Here is a 17,027-nt window from a genome sequence, read left to right as displayed (position 1 = left end):
ATATGGGCGCATTTCGATATAAGGCACACCAGTTGCGAACGATGATCTATCAAAAATAGCATATTTAATTTGTTAAAATTTAGAAATAAAAAAAAACAGTAGTTGCTAGATTTTTAATAAAACAATCTAAGTTATTGATATTTGTTGCTGTCTGCTGCAGTCGGTATCGTTATTTGAATTCTAGTATCGCCTAAAAGTATCGCTGTGCTTAGCGTACAGCAATCACATCGATGTATCGATATGCGTTGATATCAGCATCCCCAATGTGTGTGTGCGCCGCAAAAAACAAAACGCATATTGTACGGGCACGGTGCGGGCACACATAGCGAAGGCGAACCCCCGAGTATTTCTAAATTGGCTGTGCTATCCAACGACAAATCAGTGAATTAGTTTGCCAAATAAAAATACACAACAATACCGTATTGGAAATGTCCTGAAAGTGCGGATCGGTTTTTTTGTTTTGTGCTAGTGTGCGTTTCGTGTGTCTGTGTGTCGCCGTCTCGTGTATGGTGCTAAAATTTACACATACCCACCTACACACATACACACGCAAATATCTACAATACATACATACTGACGTATACATTGTAAGTGTAGAAAATTTCTGCTGGTTTCTTTTGTTGCCTTGTTCATTTGCATTGCCCCGACTGAGTCTGCCTTGGGTGTGTGTGCGTGTCGCATCTTGTCCGTGTATCTGAAAAGGGGTGGCCATACCCCAAGAGGGTGGAGTCCGAAATTTGAGTACGTACATATATTTGTTTTTTATTTTTTGCTATGGTCAACGAATCATCAGCCACACATATAAATTACTTAATTAAAACGGTATCGGCATTTGCCGTTAAATAGCCGCAATTGCTAATCAATTCGGACACAAATGTTCAAAACATTTTTAATAAATAAACCTCGATTGTCGCCTGCCCTCATAAATCTAAAACTTCATTCGTTGTTTTCTCGGATGTTACTGAAATTTAATTGGGATGGGGTGGGGTTGTGATGTGTGTGTGTGTGTGTGTGTGTGTGTGTGTGTGTTGCGGGGGGCTGCGCACTACTTGTTGTCAGACGGCAAAACGGAAACGAGAAATTTTCATTCAACGTTTTTCTTAGTTCCATTTGATTTTTATAATGCCATTGCTCCTTGTACGTAAAAGCTTGTGTGTGTGTGTGTGTATTGTATTGACAGCGCAGAGTTGTGCTTTCCCGTTCAACTGGAGTATTTTTGTCGTTAATTTTTTATTGTGGACTCTAGTCTTAATGCACAGGTTTGGCTACACTTTTGTGTGTACTCAGCGCATTATGGGCATATTAATTAAATCTTGAACAAGAAAAAACGTAAAAGCGAAATTTTGTTGGGAAATGAACAAATATAATATACAGTAATCTGGGATTTAGTTCAATTGCTCCGTTCGAACATTAACTAACACTGAATCATGCAGCACAGCTCTAATGAAGCGCATATATACACACACACACACACATATACATGCATAGATGTAAGTGCGCGACAACGACGAGACAGCGGCGCGACGTCTGTTTGTCTGCGCTCTGTGCTTGCAATTCAAGTTGCATGCTTTTGCCGGCACACACACACACACACACACGCGCATGGCCATAAATGCGGCAGTCATGCAGATTGCACTTTGTTTATAACAAATTGCTTGCATATATTCACCCGCTTATTAACGCCACCCACACACATGCAAAGTCGCTGCTCTCACACACGCATGCACGGACAGAGTCAGTCATACACATACATACGTACATGCGCTCTCACTAACTCATGCTTTCTCTCTCTCTATTTGTGGTTTTGTCGCCTGCGTCTATTTTGCATTATTATTACAGCGCGACGCATCACCGGCACAACAACAACAACAACAATAACAGTATCAGCAACAACAATTATTACTGTGAGTTGGGCGCAGAGTGCCCTGTTGTTGCACAGCGCCAGAGCCAAAACAAAGCAACAACAAATAGCTCATACGCACACACGCATACAAACAAACATCTGCACAGCTGCTTACGCACATAAATAAACAGCACACAGCGCATAAATATATACATACGCATATTGCATTTGCATTATTCAACATAACAACTAACCAAAAAATACCAAAACACATACACACACACACACACACCACAACAAATAACCAATCAATGGCAGATTTAATGCGTTTGGGTAATGTGGACGTTGTCATACAGAAAGATAAACTTGGCTCGCCAACGGGCGGCTCCGATGACGGCAACCTAGCGGCATTGGGCGGTATAACGGGTCTCGGCGCCATGATGGCCGCTGGTGGTATTGATTTGGCCGATCTGGCACAGGAATTGGATCAGGACGAATTCGATGGGCCGCACATGTTAAATGGTGAGTAAATAAAAAAAAAAAAAACAAAAAAAAAATTGAAACTCATATCGAAACCAGTCGTAATTTATTATTTACACACAACCGAACTTGTAGCTTTGTGTCGTGCATTGGCCCCTAATTGTAAACATATGGCAGCATATGATTTTGCCCTGCTTATGCTATGCACACACCCACGCCAACATCTATGTACATGTGCATACATATCTATGTGCTTACATTAGGTGAATCATCAGCTGTTGTGAACGCAGCCTTGCGACTGGCTGCCCAAGGTGCAATGCACGGTTATTGTGTCAGGCGCGACGCGCGTCGTGCGTCGTGCGTCATGCGTCACAGACTTAAGCGACAATACAACAAACTAAAGCTGGCCAATTACTGCGTCTGCGTAGCTGTTTGTGAGTCATGCGCGCGCTCTCTCTCTCTCTCTCTCTTCCGCATAATCGCATGACATAAAGCTGCTGCGTGCGTGCGTGTGTTTATCGCATTACATTTTTGTTTGATAACCGATAAAGGCATCTGTTGACAATTGATTGCTGTCAACATTTCGTATGCAGTGCTGCCAAGTTGTTCGCAAAATGGCCGCTGCCTGCACTCAGTGTTGCCAACTTTAGCTAGAAAAAAGTAGCTGAATTTAATATTAAAAAAGACAGAATTAGCTTTCTAGCCAAAATTAGCTAGAAAATAGCTAAGTTGGCAACAATGCCTGCATACATACATGTATATATACATATGTATATATTTCTTATTTATTTCCTTGTGGGCAGCGTTTATTGATTAGAAAAATGCTTGAGTACGTTTGAAAGTTGTTCATTTCTTTATTATTATTAACTATGGCAAGTGCAACCGCAAACAAACAAATGCGACGCCACTTTTTTATGTCAGCAATTAACCGCTTGATTATTCAAGTATTCAATTATCGCCAACCTGTACTCTATTGGCTCTCAGTGCAACTCTGCACGTGATATCGGTTTTGGCAAATTGCTTGCGTCGAGTTCGTATGTGCAATATATATTGCACTGCATGGGATACACTGGCTGAGTCATCGGCTTTGTGCGGCTAGCTCGAGTGCGCTGCACACTTTTATCGATAATTATCGATCTTGCTGATCGATGTTTCAAATTGATCAAAAATTACACAATTAACAATTCATTTGGCACAAAGACTTGTTCCCAAATCTCAATTCTCGCACACTTTTATAAAAATTAAGATTAAAGCCAAGTGATTATTATTTATATCGATTGTTACGGAATGGTCTGTGTTATCGATAACTGCATGTATATTTATATCACAGCAAGCCCACCTAATCAGTTACATATGCACTCATATCAGTTCAAGTTAGGGTGTATCATGTCTGGCGTGCCAGAAAAAACTTTTTATACATTTTCTGATCGGTTTATTTTGCGTTCGTTTTTCATATCATTTTGTCACACTTTGTGCTTGCGACGCGTCGCGTGTTGTGTAATGTTGTTAATTTGGCACATTTTTCAACATTATTTGCTTGCAGGCGAACGTCCGGCGATAATTGCGCCCCCGGAGAGCGAATGGTATCACGGAAGACTCGATCGCTATTCGGCGGAGGCGCGTCTTCGTGGCAGCGGCAAATTGGGCAGCTATCTGGGTGCGTATTTATTGATATTATGATATTTATATATATAATATTTAACGGCTTCTTCTTTCATAAAGTGCGCGAAAGTGATCGCAAGCCCGGCTCGTATGTGCTCAGCTATTATGGACGCACTGGCATCAATCATTTCCGGTGAGTTTTGCCGCTATTAAAAAGTGCTGCCCCACTTTGCTAACCTCTTATTCCGCCTTTTTTTTAGCATTACGGCCGTTTGCGGCGACTTTTACATTGGCGGACGTCAGTTCATTTCCTTAAGCGATCTCGTTGGCTATTACACATCGTGCAGCGATCTGCTGAAGCGCGAACGTCTGGTCATACCCGTCGCCCCGCCGGAGCCGGTCAATGATAAGAAGCGCGTTGTGGCCATTTTGCCGTATACGAAAATGCCGGAAACGGATGAGCTGAGCTTCCAGAAGGGCGACATATTCTTTGTGCACAACGACATGGGCGATGGCTGGCTCTGGGTGACGGCGCATCGCACCGGCGAGCAGGGCATGATATTCCGTGAACTAGTCGACGATCTGGATGTCTCCATTGATCCCAATACGGTGTTTCCCTGGTTCCATCCGAATTGCACCAAGAACGAGGCGGTCGATATGCTGGTTAAGGGTGAGTACGCAACAGTTGTTAGCTCGATAAATATAGTTATCGATAACTGGGCATTTGTAAGTGTGAACCGGTTCACAACTGAGAACTGCTTTGATAGAGATTCTCTAAAACAGTTCCAAATTTTTTTCAAAATGTTACAGAAAGAAATCAAACCTGTCAACTGGTTCACCATCATTTTGCAGCTCATTTTAAAGCTCTGATGATGAGTCAATGAAAATATTTATCGATAAATATCGATATGCATAACAAATTTAAGTTTCTTATCGATAACTTTTATTCAATCAGAACTGTGAACTGATTCATAGGTGATTGCAATTCGTGTTGCAGCTACTTTTAAAGCTATGCTAATGGGTCAATTTGAATACTTATCGATAAATATCGATATGTAGACAAAAATTAAGTTTCCAATCGATAGCTTTTATTGAATTGGAACTGTGAGATGGTTCAAAGTTGATTTGAAATCATTTGCTGGTTAAATGTAAATATTTATCGATAAACATCGATCAGCATAACAAAACTAAGTTTTTTATCGATAACTTTGCAAAACTTTTTAAGCAAAACTGTGAACTGGTTCAAAGGGAGCTGTACGTCATTTTGCAGCTATTATTAGAGCTCCGCTCATAAATCAATGTTAATACTCAACGATAAATATCGATTTGCATAGCAAAACATTTAATCGATCAATTTGGCTAACTTGTGTTCTGGGCTTTTTCAGCTGGTCCTGGCAGCTTTCTGGTGCGTCCCAGCGACAATTCGCCCGGTGACTACTCGCTCTTCTTTCACATCAACAATCAGATTCAGAGATTTCGGATTGAGAAGAAGGGCGTACGCTATCTGATGGGCGGCCGGACATTCGAATGCCTCGACGCGGTGATCAATCGTTATCGGAAGGAGCAAATTGTCGAGGGCCATTCCCTGAACCATCCCGTCGTGAACGGCTCACAGCCGGAGTTCAATCAGCAATATGTGGTAGAGAAGGCGGCCGAAAAGATATACGCAACGCTGCGCGAATGCCGCGATCAGATCGGGCTCAAGAAGATCAAGGGCATCAAGCATCATGGCCATCTCAATAAGAAGTCGGACAAGACAACCAAATGGAAGCAGCTGTACTTTGCGCTGATCAACGACGGCACCGAGACCCAGCTGTGCTTCTATGACAATCCCAAAAAGACTAAGCCCAAGGGCCTAATCGATTTGTCGTGCGCGTATCTGTATCAGTGCCATGATTCGCTCTGGGAGCGACCCTATTGCTTTCAAATTGTCGAGCGTGCGCTGCCCTGCCTGGCCACAGTCACCTATCTGTGCGCGCCCAGCCAGGAGAGCTATGTGGAATGGATAAATGCGCTGAAGGCGCAATGCGATTCCCAGCTGAGCCGTGCCCAGAAGAAGGTGTCGCGTCTGCGTGAGCTGCGTTGCCTCAATCTGCATGTGCTGGAGGCGCATCGATTGCCCTTCAAACTGGTGCCACATCCCTATTGCAGTATTTCGCTCAATCAGGTCAAGGTGGGCAAGACGCGTGTCAAGATTGCGCCCGAGCCCGTCTGGGAGGAGGAGTTTGTGCTCGAGTGAGTTGCCTTTTGATTGGCTGCTGCATCCATTTCCATTTTAACTGCAACTGTTTTTGTCTCAATTGCAGCGATGTGCCGCCCGATGTTGTATCCCTGACCATAACGGTGGTGTCGCGCGGCAAGCGCGGCAAGGACTCGGAGGTGGCCGAGCTGACCATCGATTTGGCCAGCCTGAAGAACGGCCAGGAGACTGAGGACTGGTACAAGCTGACGGGCATGACACCGATGGGCGAATGGGGCTCGCTGCGGCTGCGCATGCGCTATCTGGACGATCTGATAATGCCCTGCGAGGAATATAGCCCACTGCAACAGCTGCTGCTCGAGCCGGAGCTGTATGCGGTCAAGGCGCTCGCCGAGCTCTGTCACAACGATCGGGTGCCGTTGGCGACGGCGCTGTTGCGCGTCTTTCGGCACGAGAAACGCGAAACGGAATTGATACGCATCCTCTGCCAGGCCGAGGTGGCGCGCGAAAACGAAACAACAACCTTATTTCGCGGCGCCTCGCTGGCGACCACACTGATGGATTTGTATATGCGCACCGAGTGCAGCGGATTTCTGCAGTCGGCGGTTAGCGAGACCGTGCAGCGGATACTCGAGAGCAAACAGTCGGCGGAGCTGAATCCAACCAAAATGGATGTCAACGATGATGCGTGCACAAATGCTGAATTCCTGCTGCAGATACTCGATCTGGTCACCCAATCGATATTCACATCGCCGGACGCCTGTCCGCGCAACGTACGCTACATATGCAATTGCCTGCAGAAGGCCGTTGTGGCCAAATGGCCAACGGAACGCCTGGTGCGCACACGTGTCGTCTCTGGTTTTATATTCCTGCGTCTGCTCTGCCCGTCGCTGCTCAATCCCCGGCAATTTGGCCTGGTCAGCGAGACACCGCCAACGGCGGCCACGCGCTCCCTCATCATGGTGGCCAAGTGCCTGCAGAATCTGGCCAATCTCATTGAATTTGGCGGCAAGGTAGGTTTTTTTTGACAGTTAATCGATTTATCGACTTATCGCGACTTTAACGCTTGCAGGAACAATATATGGAGGTGGTCAATCCGTTTATACTCAAGAATAAGGAACGCATGATTGTCTTCTTGGATCAGCTGTCGCTGGTCAGCGATCCCAATCCGCCGCTGGGCATGTTTGTCGAGCAGAATCCCAATCACAATGCACAGGATACGGGTGAGTCGATGAAAGAAAATTCTCTCCATAATTCGATAACATGTTTCTCTCTCTCTCTCTCTCTCTGCGATAGGCCGTGAGTTAGCCACATTGCATCACATCTGCGTATCGTATTTGCCAGAGCTGCAGGAACTATCGAATATTTTATCGATCAAGAAACTGGTCACCGTGACCGATATGCTGACCAAGCACAAATTGAAATACCGCGAGATGATCAGCTAAGATGAACAAACAAACGATGATAAGAGCAACAGCCATCAGTCAGTTTATCTATATATATATATATATATATATATATATAGCATATACATTTTTATATAGATATTTACATGCATATATATATATATAGTATATACACAGTTGAAAGCCCAAAAAGAATGGAAAATGAAGAAAAACCATCAAATATATATAGAGTGCATAAATTGTGAGAATAGTTCCAAGTAGTTTAGTCAAGCTTTTCTCGCGCCATTTTTTGGGTTGTACTTGATAACATTTTACTTTATATGTTCTCTTCCAAATCTTTCAAATATTATTATTAAATTATATATATACATATATACGATTTAGATGATATATGTACATCTCTCTCTCTCTCTCTATATATATACATATATATAGAAATTAGCGTATATGGAGTATGTCGTTTTTTTATTTTTATACAAACGAAAAATCTATTATACATTATTATGAAAGCAGCTAAAACAAAATACTTTAGTAATTAGCCAGGTCAAAATGTGTTCAACAATGGGATAAACCATAAAAGAAAGCAAAACAAACAAAAAAAAAAAACGAACAACAACAAAAGTATTTATACATTTTTTTTCGGAAATGTGTCTTCGGGAGTAAACAAAACAAAAGACATAAACAAAAACAGAAAAAAACTGAAAAAAACACGCGTGGCCATTAAATAAAAACTAAACTTAAAGAAAACTCCAAATAATAATGCAATATTATATATATATATATATATATACAAAAAAAAAAAAAAAGAATATTTTAAATGAAAAAACAATACTTTTCGTCTTAAACATTAATTTTAGCTTATACGAAATCCATATGAAAATTATATCTTATTAACGAAGTCGAATATTTTAAACGCACGCATACATGCACACAAAAATAAGTAAATTATGCTATATTATCCAACTATTAACGTATCTCGATTATGTATTACTATTATTATGTATATTATATACGACGTTTTTAACGCTAGGCAAGCGCATTTTCAACTTACCTTTATATACATATATATATTTTAAATAACTTTTATTTGTATTTCGTATTTGTTGTTTTTTTTTTTTTACCTTGTATGCAGGCACAATTGATTTGTTTTCCATTCTCTACTCTGTTTTGTCCTTCTCTTATTTTCTCTATCTCTTTTAATAATAACAATTGCAATTCGTATGTATGTGACAAAATGAGCAAAGATTTAAATGAAACATAGTTGAACTCAAATGAGCAAATGTTTAAGTTCATATTGTAATTTGTAACGCATCAAAATGAAGAAACAAAACAAAATAGTTATCTATATATATATATATATATACATGTATAGTATGTATACAGCATCTGCATCCTAGTCAAAAGAAAAGCAAACAAAACAAAAATAAAGAAAACCTACGAAAAATAATAAAACAAACAAAACATTTTATTATTAAGTGGTTGCTCTGCAAATAAATTGCCTTGTTTAGCAAAGCGCGCGAATTCAAAATTTCAAATCAGTTCTTAAATGTCGATACATTTAGTTGGCGCCAAGTATCGATAACAATAGTACGGCTTACCATATTTATTCTGCAAATTCGGTGTGGGTACACTGTTCCGGTCATGTGATAAGAAGACAAGCAGTGGGTATACAGTGTGACTTCCAATTAAACATCCATGCACAAAAGAGTTTTATATCCTAAAAATAACAGATGATTAAACATCGAGGAAAAGTAAATGCAGAAGAAATGCTAAAAAAATTGAATGCAAATAAAAAGCGCCGCCGCCGCCGCCATAGGGTGCGCTTGGCAAAACAGTGTGTACATAACACAGCTGGTGCGCAACTGTTGCGGAACAGCTTGGCAGCGCTCTTCCATTACACTTGCTTCATTTTCTTGATAAAGTATCTGAACAGTACAGAAGCTAAAGACCGATCGCTGAAGAATCATGGCATTAATACCGCCGGTGACACGCCTAACCGCCTCCATAATACGGATACTCGGCTGCAATCCCGGCCCAATGACACTGCAGGGCACAAACACGTATCTGCTGGGCAACGGTAAAAAGTGAGCGTATCCAAAGTTCAAATTGATATTGGGATTTACGTAAAATTTGTGCAAACAGGCGCATACTTATAGACACGGGCGACGAGAATGTGCCGCAGTATATTGAGCATCTGAGCGGGGTGCTGCGCCAGGAGCAGGCCTCCATTGCCACCATCATACTGACCCACTGGCATCACGATCATGTGGGCGGGGTCAAGGACATTGTGGGAACCCAGCTGGCGGACAAGGGTGCGTACTTCCCGGCTTGAATATATATAAACCAGAAAGTTTAGCTTCTTGTGTGTGTTGTCATTAAAGTGCTCCTCAATCCAGATTGTCAGGTGTTCAAGTTCCGGCGCAGCGATGATGCCAGCGATGTCTGCCCAGAGATACCCAGCCACATACCGGTGCAGCGACTGGAGGATTGCCAGGAGTTTGCCGTCGATGGCGCCAAAGTGCGCATTGTCCACACGCCCGGACATACCACAGATCATGTCGTTCTTACCACGGACGATGGCACACTCTTTAGCGGCGATTGCATACTGGGTAAGTCTTGGATGCCCCGTACTCTAAGACACACTCGTCCTAATCCCCCCCGCTAATCACATCTTTCACAGGGGAGGGCACCGCCGTCTTTGAGGATCTGTTTGACTACATGCGCAGCCTAGATAAAATACTGAAAATACGCCCGGAGCGCATCTATCCCGGCCATGGCAATGTGATCGATGAGCCCGTGGGCAAAATTGAGTATTATATAAATCATCGCAATCAGCGGGAACAGCAGATACTGCAGTTCTTTAGCCAGCGTCCCGGCCAGCGCCTGCAGCCCATGGATGTGGTCAAGGTGGTGTACAAGGAGACGCCCGAGCAGCTGTGGCCCGCAGCAGCCTACAATGTTGAGCACCATCTGAGCAAGCTCACAAAGGAGCACAAGCTGCGGCTTAGCGAGCAGAGCGCGGAGAAGTTCTACGAGTATCAGCCTAACAGTGCGCTCTGAGCGATGCGCCCAACATCTGTTAACATAATTATGTAAATGTTTTTTTGATGCATGTTAAATAGATTTACAGCTTTATAACTGAAATGTCTTTAAACTGGAAAGAGTATCTTTCTACTCTACAATGGGACTGTTAAATTATTAAGGAAGCTTTAACAGCTGAGAGATGCGCCCAACATCTGTTAACATAATTATGTAAATGTTTTTTGATGCATGTTAAATAGAGTTACAGCCTTATAAAGAGTATCTATCTATTTCTAAAGTCGGGCTATTACATTACGTAGGCAGTTTTAACAGCCGCTCTATTTAACATAAGCAGCTTATGTTAAGCGCTGAGTAAATGGCGTGCTGTTACTAACATTAGAAGCAATACGCAAATGCCAGCTTTATGAATTTAACATTCCTCAGGGTAGTTTTAACAGCAATAAAATTGCTGTCAATAACATCTGTTACTAACATTCAGAGCATGTTAAACACAAAGATGTTAATTTCCAAATCTATTATGCACTAGATTATATTTATTCTATACATTAGCATTTACATAAGCTGACTACAAGCTACAATCGGGGGCTGGAGACGGAACGTAGAGGATTTTTTTTGGCCTACTTGCGTTTGCCGCCCTTGCCCTTGCCACCCTTGGCCCCCTTGCTGCCCTTTTCGCGACGCTTTTTGGCAACTATCGAGCGTTTGTCCTTCTTCTCGCGCGGATCGACAACGCGATAGCGTCCCTTGACGCCAGCTGGACGACGGGCGCGACGCGAGGCTGTATGCTTTTTGGCCACCACGTAGGTGATCTCCTTTTTCTTCTCCTGCGCCTTCTTGTAGACCTTCTTCAGCTGCTTGGCCTTCTCCTGGGAGGTGGCATCGGCATTCTCCATTATCTTTTCGGCCATCTTTTTGGCCTTGGCCAGACGCTTGGTGGCGCGACGCTTCTTGCGCGCCTTCGCCTCCATCACCTTCTTGATGGGGCGCACGTTTAGCTCCTGCACCTTGCGCTGATACTCCTCGGTCAGCTCCTTGGGCACCGGCTGCGGCTTGGTCATATGCTCGGCCTCATCCTGCTCAAACCATACCGGCAGATTGTCATCATTGAACGCATACCGATTCCAGGCGGCATCGATCAATTCGCGGCGCGTCTTCTTGCCACGCACCAGGAGCGCACCCAGCGCCAGCTCTTCCTCGCTGAGACGCACCTTCTTCGCCTTGGGTGCTGCGAGAAAGTAGAAATTATTAATATTTACAATGCATTTATGCAGTAGCTTTGGCTGTGGCCTCTCCTCTGAGATTCGAACCAGCATCCTTCTTGTGACTCGTTTCCATGAACCCTTTTACCAGCTCTTCGTATTTCTCTCTCACTCTTTTTCATTATCCGCATTTTTCCTACTTTCATTTAACTGGATATAATGCTCCCTTCAGAAGTTCCTAACATTAAGCCACAGGGTGTTCTAGGTATTAAACCTAACCTAACCTATATCTCTCGCTTTCTCCGTCTCTCCCTTTCTGCATTTTAAGACAGCTTCATCTTGCTCCTTATCCTTCCTATCCTTTTTTTAATAACAGTTTCTTTAGCTCTTTTGTCATCGTATTGTACAGAGATAGTTAGCACAGGGTGTCACAAGAATAAGTTTTGAAATGTTTCAAACATAACCTAGCTTTAATGTTATGCTCTCTCTCTGTCACTCTCTCTCTCAAGCTCCTTCCATTTGTTGTTCTTTATTTTCATTCTCATTCGTCACATTATACAGGGCTATTTAGTTCGGGGTCAAACAGGGTGTTCCAATTTTGTTGTAGCCTTTAAGACTCACATACAATCCTTTTAATTGTATCTCCCTTTCCCCTAGATAGATGATTTATAAGTCGTAGACATTCGTAAGGGGTGTTACTGGGGCAGGTTGTTCCAAGTTTTTAACCTAACCTAGGCTTATCTATCTGTAATGCTCGATCTCTCTCTCTCTCGCTCTTTTCCATAATATATCTCTATTTTCATAGACAGTTGATAGATCCCAGCTCATTTGTCAATATATTACTAAGGAAGAATAAGTACAGGGTGTCACTCGGACAGGGTGTTCCTTTCTGATCTATCATAGCTTAACCTTTGTGCTCTCTCTTTTATTTCTCCTTTTCAAATGCAGTTGATGGGTCGCAGTTCTTTGTCTATATATTACACTGGAATTATTAGTACAGGGTGTTACTAGGACAGGGTGTTCCAACCATTCTAACATAACCTAACTTATCTTTCTCACTGTAGCAGAAGGAAGAAAGATATTGTTTCTATTTTTTTTATAGACATTTGGCACAGGGTGACACTAGGACAGGGTGTTCCCACCTTTTTAACTTGACTTAACATATTTCATGCGCTCTGCTATTTTATCTGTTTTTTTTTCATAGACAGTTGATATATTATGCCTGAATAATTAACACAGGGTGTCCCTAGCACAGGGTGAAGCAACCTTTCTGACTTAACCTCACTTATTTCTCCCTCTCTCGCTCATTTATCGCTATTTTATTGTTATTTTATTTATTGTTAGCTCAAGTCTCACCTTTGGCTATGTCGCCAGCTACTTGATCCTCATCCACTTCCTGATCGGAGTCCGAGTCCGATGACTCGGAGCTGCTGTCCTCCTTCTCCACATCGTGACGGGCGCGACGTTTGGCCTTCTTGCCCAGGGCCAGGGTGCCGCCGGCATCGAAGTCCTCCAGGGCCGGGCGATTCTCGCCGAGTACGGCCACGCCCTTGGCCTTATATGCCTTGGCCAGATTATCCAGATCATAGTTCTCCTCGTCGTCGTCCTCAGCGTTGCCAATATTCTGTAGATTATCCTTTTCATACCAGAGCGCAACGCGCTGCTGTCGCCGGGTGTCCTTGTCCCGGAAATCGCCGGATTTGATAAGCGGATGCTCGCCGCGCTGCTTCTTCTTCTTCTGCTTGCCCTTAGATTCGGGCTGATCCTCGTCATCGTTGTCGCTTAGGCCGAGGCCCTGCTGCTCATAGTCGCTGTCGCTATCCTCCTCAGCGCTCACCTCGGGCTCGTCATCGTTCTCGTAGTTGGCATCATCGTCCATGCGTTTGTCGTCCTTGTCATATTTCTTGTATTTGGGCAGCTTGGGTGTCTCGACGGCGTCGCCGTCCACATCGAAGTCGGGCTGCACGTCAAGCATGGCGTCCAGCTCGTTGACGCTGTTGATGCCCTTCAGATCGAAGATCTCGTGTTCGGTCTCCTCGACGGGCCCGTCGTCGCCCTTGATGACCATATTGAGGTTCATTTTCTCGTGCAGCTTGGCCTTCGATTTGAGCGTCTTTTTGCGTTTGCGTTTCAGCTCCTTTTGCTCCTCGGTGGCGAGGCTTTCGATTTGTTGCTGCAGCTCGGCATCCTCCATATCCTCGATTTGGTCCTGGGTGAGCGGCTCGGCTGGCTTTTCTGTTTCCGGCTCCTCGATGACGCCCTCCGTTTCGGACTGGAAGAGCTCCTGCTTGATGTGCTTCCACCAGAGCAGCAGACCCTTGATGTCCTTGCGACCCAACACCTTAAGGTCCTTGCAGCACTCGAGTATCTCGCTGGTGGTCCGCTTGTGCTTGGCTATGCGCTCATCATCGATGCGTATGGAGCCGATGCCCTGCAGAGCGGCCAACGCATTCTCCGCCTGCATGAACTCCGTGGCGGCCAAATCGTTGCGCAGCGCAATATCCTGTTCCGTATAGCCCTCGGCCTTGATGCGTTTCTGTTTCTCCGGATGCAGCAGACTGTTCTTTTGCTTGCCCTCCAGATCCAGCTCCTCGAACACATATTTGGCGTCCAGCAGACGCGGATCGATGCGATCCGGCGCCAAATAGCCCTGGCAAACAACAAAGATTTCGGCCGACTCCTTACGCGAGGCGCTCGGCTTGGTGGCATGCACCTTCCTGAACAGCTGCTTGAGCACCCAGAGCAATGCATTGTAGTCCTTGGAGCGGAACACTTTGGTCACAAACCAGCCGCCGCCGCGCAAAAAATGTGTGCCCAGCTTGAGGGCGTTCAATGTGAGACAGATCTGCTGATAGGCATCGTACAGCCAGTTGCGGCCCACGTTCGGGGCACCGTCGTGCAGCACCACATCGACCTTCCACGATTGCAGCTCCTTGGTCAGCGATTGGCGGCACTTTTCCGTTGTGATGTCCTCGACGAGGCCAATGCAGCCCGCTATGGGGCGTATGGGGAACAGATCGACGCCAATGACAATGCTCGATACGGGCATATTCTGTTTGGCCACCTGCATCCAGCCGCCAGGTGCGGCGCACAGATCGATGCATACCTGCGACTGTTGCAGGAAACCAAATTTGCGATTCAGCTGGATTAGCTTGAAGGCGGCACGCGATCGAAAGCCTGTCTCCTTGGCCAGCTGATAGAACTTATCCTTGCGCGTCTTTCCGACTTTCGTTTTCTTGCCCATTTTGCTGTTGTCCAATCAAATCAAATCAAATAAATTAAACCAAATTAAATGGCAAACAGAAACAGAACACGCCGCCACCAGCGCGATGCACGTGTTTAAAGTTGCTTTGACGGGTTGGCGTTGCCAGATGGCAAACAGCTGACAGCGCTGCCACCATCTACATGATATCGATAGCATGTTTGCTCGCAAGCATCGATTTCTATTAATTTGAAAATGTTTAATTATTAAATAAGACATCTGGCTTGCCAGAACATAAATACAACTGCGAATAGATAATAACTGGTAAATAAATTTAAAAATATTTGCCGCCGGCTTTAGCAGCATCGATGGTTTATCCATGTCGATACCTATTTCGACCTTATGGACGATACTTTTCGGCTGTAGCTGCACATCCCTAGGCTCTAGCTGTGCGCTGCATATTGTTATTTATGTCTTTAAGCTGATTTTTGTATTAAAAAATTATATAATTAATATGCTGCGCACTGTTATCTGCGATTTAGCTCGCCTACGGTCTGTATAAAAATCAATTAAGGCTTTGCGCATTTTTAACCTATATTTTCTGTGCCCAAAAACAGGCTGAGTGGCAGCGCCAGTCCGGCCGCCGTTTTGGTTACACAAGTGCGCGAAAAGGGTCATCTAAGCCGGCCACGCTTGAGGAATCCGTATTGGTTTATACGCAAGGAGCGCACGGTATGTGTGGACCCCAACACTCTCTCTGTTCGAAATCCCTTATCTAATTAAGCGACTGCCTTGCAGCACACGGACGATCTGGTCACGGGCGAGAATCGCAGCTTTATCAAGGAGGTGGTGCATGATACCTACGGCAAACCAGCTGTTATCAAGGGCATACAGACCTACGAACAGAAGCAACTGATCAAGACGCCCGAAGCGCCCACAGATATCGAACCCTGGACGCCGGCCGTGCGTCGCTGCGGTCTGATTGCCCGCAAGATTGGCCAATATCCACTGTGGCTAAAGAATGGCGAACGTGTGCGCACCACCCTCTTACAGGTGGTTGACAATCATGTGGTCAAATATATACCGCCCGGCGAATATACGCCCGCACAGCGTCCCAGCGTTAAGCATTTGGATAGATACGGCTGTGTGCTGGTCGGCGCAGAGTGCACAAATCCGGCGCTGTTGACCAAAGAGTATTGCGGCATCTTTCGGGACTCGGGCGTTATGCCCACAAAGAATTTGGCGCGCTTCATAGTCTCACCGCAGGCGGCTCTGGCGCCGGGCACACCACTAAATGTGGGCCACTTTCGGGTGGGCGAATTTGTCGATGTGCGCGGCAAGACGTGAGTTGATAAAGCAGAATTCGAGTCTTTATGTAATCAATTGGCAATTTGCAGCGTGGACCATGGCTTTCAGGGCGTGGTCAAGCGACACGGCTTCAAGGGCATGCCGGCATCACATGGCGTGACCAAGACGCATCGTCGCCCCGGCAACATTGGCGGCGGCGGCGAGAAGGGTCGCGTCTGGCCGGGCACCAAGATGCCCGGCCATATGGGCAATCGCTGGCGCATTATCAAGGGCCTGCGCATTTGGCGCATCAACACCAAATACAATGTGATGTGGGTGCAGGGCAGCGCTGTGCCCGGCTCGACAAACGGCCTGGTCTACATCTATGACACAATTCTGCCCTTGCGCAAGCCCAAAGAGGCGCCACCATTTCCCACGCTCTACGAAACGGAGGACGATGCGCCGGAGGACATCTGGTATGATCAGGTGCACAACTTCAAGGACGAGACCATCACCTACAAGCCAGAGTGATCAGTGCCTAGCCATAAGCTCTTTGTTATACTATATGTATAGAACCTAGATAAACAAAACAAATGAAAGAAACAAACACGAAATTTGTTTTTGAACAGTTTACAACCCACAGACGTTGATCTCTTGAAGATCTGTCAACATTTTATTAAGTACAGTTGTTCTAAGTTCTAAAAATTTCAAATATCTATTGCTTATGTAAAGCCCAAATTCCGATTTTGGGTTTAAATCAAAAATC

At 44.8% G+C, this 17,027-nt stretch overlaps 4 protein-coding genes across 7 annotated transcripts; 3 read left to right on the top strand and 1 right to left on the bottom strand.

The window, feature by feature from the left end:
- The first annotated feature begins 254 nt into the window (after positions 1-254).
- Positions 255-8,177, top strand: vap (RAS p21 protein activator vap). Of its 3 annotated transcripts, none has more exons than XM_064700251.1 (9): positions 255-587; positions 2,200-2,365; positions 3,867-3,980; positions 4,046-4,118; positions 4,186-4,595; positions 5,311-6,160; positions 6,232-7,138; positions 7,198-7,348; positions 7,422-8,177. In XM_064700251.1, exons 1-9 carry the CDS (start codon positions 507-509, stop codon positions 7,568-7,570), a joined length of 2,901 nt encoding a protein of 966 aa, XP_064556321.1. In that variant the 5' UTR covers positions 255-506; the 3' UTR covers positions 7,571-8,177. The 3 variants fall into 3 exon arrangements, with proteins under 3 accessions (XP_064556321.1, XP_064556322.1, XP_064556323.1); XM_064700252.1 differs by having other exon boundaries at positions 256-587; positions 1,840-2,365; XM_064700253.1 differs by lacking the exon at positions 255-587 and adding an exon at positions 1,108-1,137.
- Positions 8,178-9,399: 1,222 nt separating this feature from the next.
- LOC135440798 (beta-lactamase-like protein 2 homolog) lies at positions 9,400-10,669 on the top strand. Of its 2 annotated transcripts, none has more exons than XM_064700157.1 (4): positions 9,400-9,615; positions 9,674-9,843; positions 9,913-10,140; positions 10,212-10,669. In XM_064700157.1, the coding sequence occupies exons 1-4, from the start codon at positions 9,497-9,499 to the stop codon at positions 10,589-10,591; spliced, it is 897 nt and encodes a 298-aa protein (XP_064556227.1). In that variant the 5' UTR covers positions 9,400-9,496; the 3' UTR covers positions 10,592-10,669. The 2 variants fall into 2 exon arrangements, with proteins under 2 accessions (XP_064556227.1, XP_064556228.1); XM_064700158.1 differs by having other exon boundaries at positions 9,401-9,615; positions 9,928-10,140.
- Positions 10,670-11,072: 403 nt separating this feature from the next.
- LOC135440797 (pre-rRNA 2'-O-ribose RNA methyltransferase FTSJ3) lies at positions 11,073-15,121 on the bottom strand. Its single transcript, XM_064700156.1, has 2 exons — positions 13,129-15,121; positions 11,073-11,798 (listed from the first exon to the last, which is right to left on the bottom strand). The coding sequence occupies exons 1-2, from the start codon at positions 15,014-15,016 to the stop codon at positions 11,191-11,193; spliced, it is 2,496 nt and encodes an 831-aa protein (XP_064556226.1). The 5' UTR covers positions 15,017-15,121; the 3' UTR covers positions 11,073-11,190.
- A 271-nt stretch (positions 15,122-15,392) lies between these two features.
- Positions 15,393-16,889, top strand: mRpL3 (mitochondrial ribosomal protein L3). Its single transcript, XM_064700192.1, has 4 exons — positions 15,393-15,526; positions 15,592-15,706; positions 15,773-16,317; positions 16,372-16,889. The coding sequence occupies exons 1-4, from the start codon at positions 15,489-15,491 to the stop codon at positions 16,790-16,792; spliced, it is 1,119 nt and encodes a 372-aa protein (XP_064556262.1). The 5' UTR covers positions 15,393-15,488; the 3' UTR covers positions 16,793-16,889.
- Positions 16,890-17,027: the final 138 nt, after the last annotated feature.

The sequence above is a fragment of the Drosophila montana genome, unplaced genomic scaffold, assembly GCF_035044405.1.
Source record: "Drosophila montana isolate Dmon_TW-CO22-7 unplaced genomic scaffold, ASM3504440v1 contig_1687_1, whole genome shotgun sequence".
In the NCBI taxonomy this organism is placed as follows: domain Eukaryota; kingdom Metazoa; phylum Arthropoda; class Insecta; order Diptera; family Drosophilidae; genus Drosophila; species Drosophila montana.
Note: the sequence above shows the minus strand (reverse complement) of the source record. Positions and strands in the feature narration are given on the sequence as shown.

Bases quoted from the DNA above. Each gene is read 5' to 3' on its own strand.
- vap (XM_064700251.1), top strand. From the start codon at position 507: ATGGTGCTAAAATTTACACATACCCACCTACACACATACACACGCAAA. The intron at 3,981-4,045 runs GTGCGTATTTAT...TCTTTCATAAAG, and splicing joins CAAATTGGGCAGCTATCTGG to TGCGCGAAAGTGATCGCAAG. The intron at 7,139-7,197 runs GTAGGTTTTTTT...TAACGCTTGCAG, and splicing joins TCATTGAATTTGGCGGCAAG to GAACAATATATGGAGGTGGT.
- LOC135440798 (XM_064700157.1), top strand. From the start codon at position 9,497: ATGGCATTAATACCGCCGGTGACACGCCTAACCGCCTCCATAATACGG. The intron at 9,616-9,673 runs GTGAGCGTATCC...TTGTGCAAACAG, and splicing joins CTGCTGGGCAACGGTAAAAA to GCGCATACTTATAGACACGG. The intron at 10,141-10,211 runs GTAAGTCTTGGA...CATCTTTCACAG, and splicing joins TAGCGGCGATTGCATACTGG to GGGAGGGCACCGCCGTCTTT.
- LOC135440797 (XM_064700156.1), bottom strand. From the start codon at position 15,016: ATGGGCAAGAAAACGAAAGTCGGAAAGACGCGCAAGGATAAGTTCTAT. The intron at 11,799-13,128 runs GTGAGACTTGAG...ACTTTCTCGCAG, and splicing joins AGCTGGCGACATAGCCAAAG to CACCCAAGGCGAAGAAGGTG.
- mRpL3 (XM_064700192.1), top strand. From the start codon at position 15,489: ATGCTGCGCACTGTTATCTGCGATTTAGCTCGCCTACG. The intron at 15,527-15,591 runs GTCTGTATAAAA...GCCCAAAAACAG, and splicing joins TGCGATTTAGCTCGCCTACG to GCTGAGTGGCAGCGCCAGTC. The intron at 16,318-16,371 runs GTGAGTTGATAA...GGCAATTTGCAG, and splicing joins GTCGATGTGCGCGGCAAGAC to CGTGGACCATGGCTTTCAGG.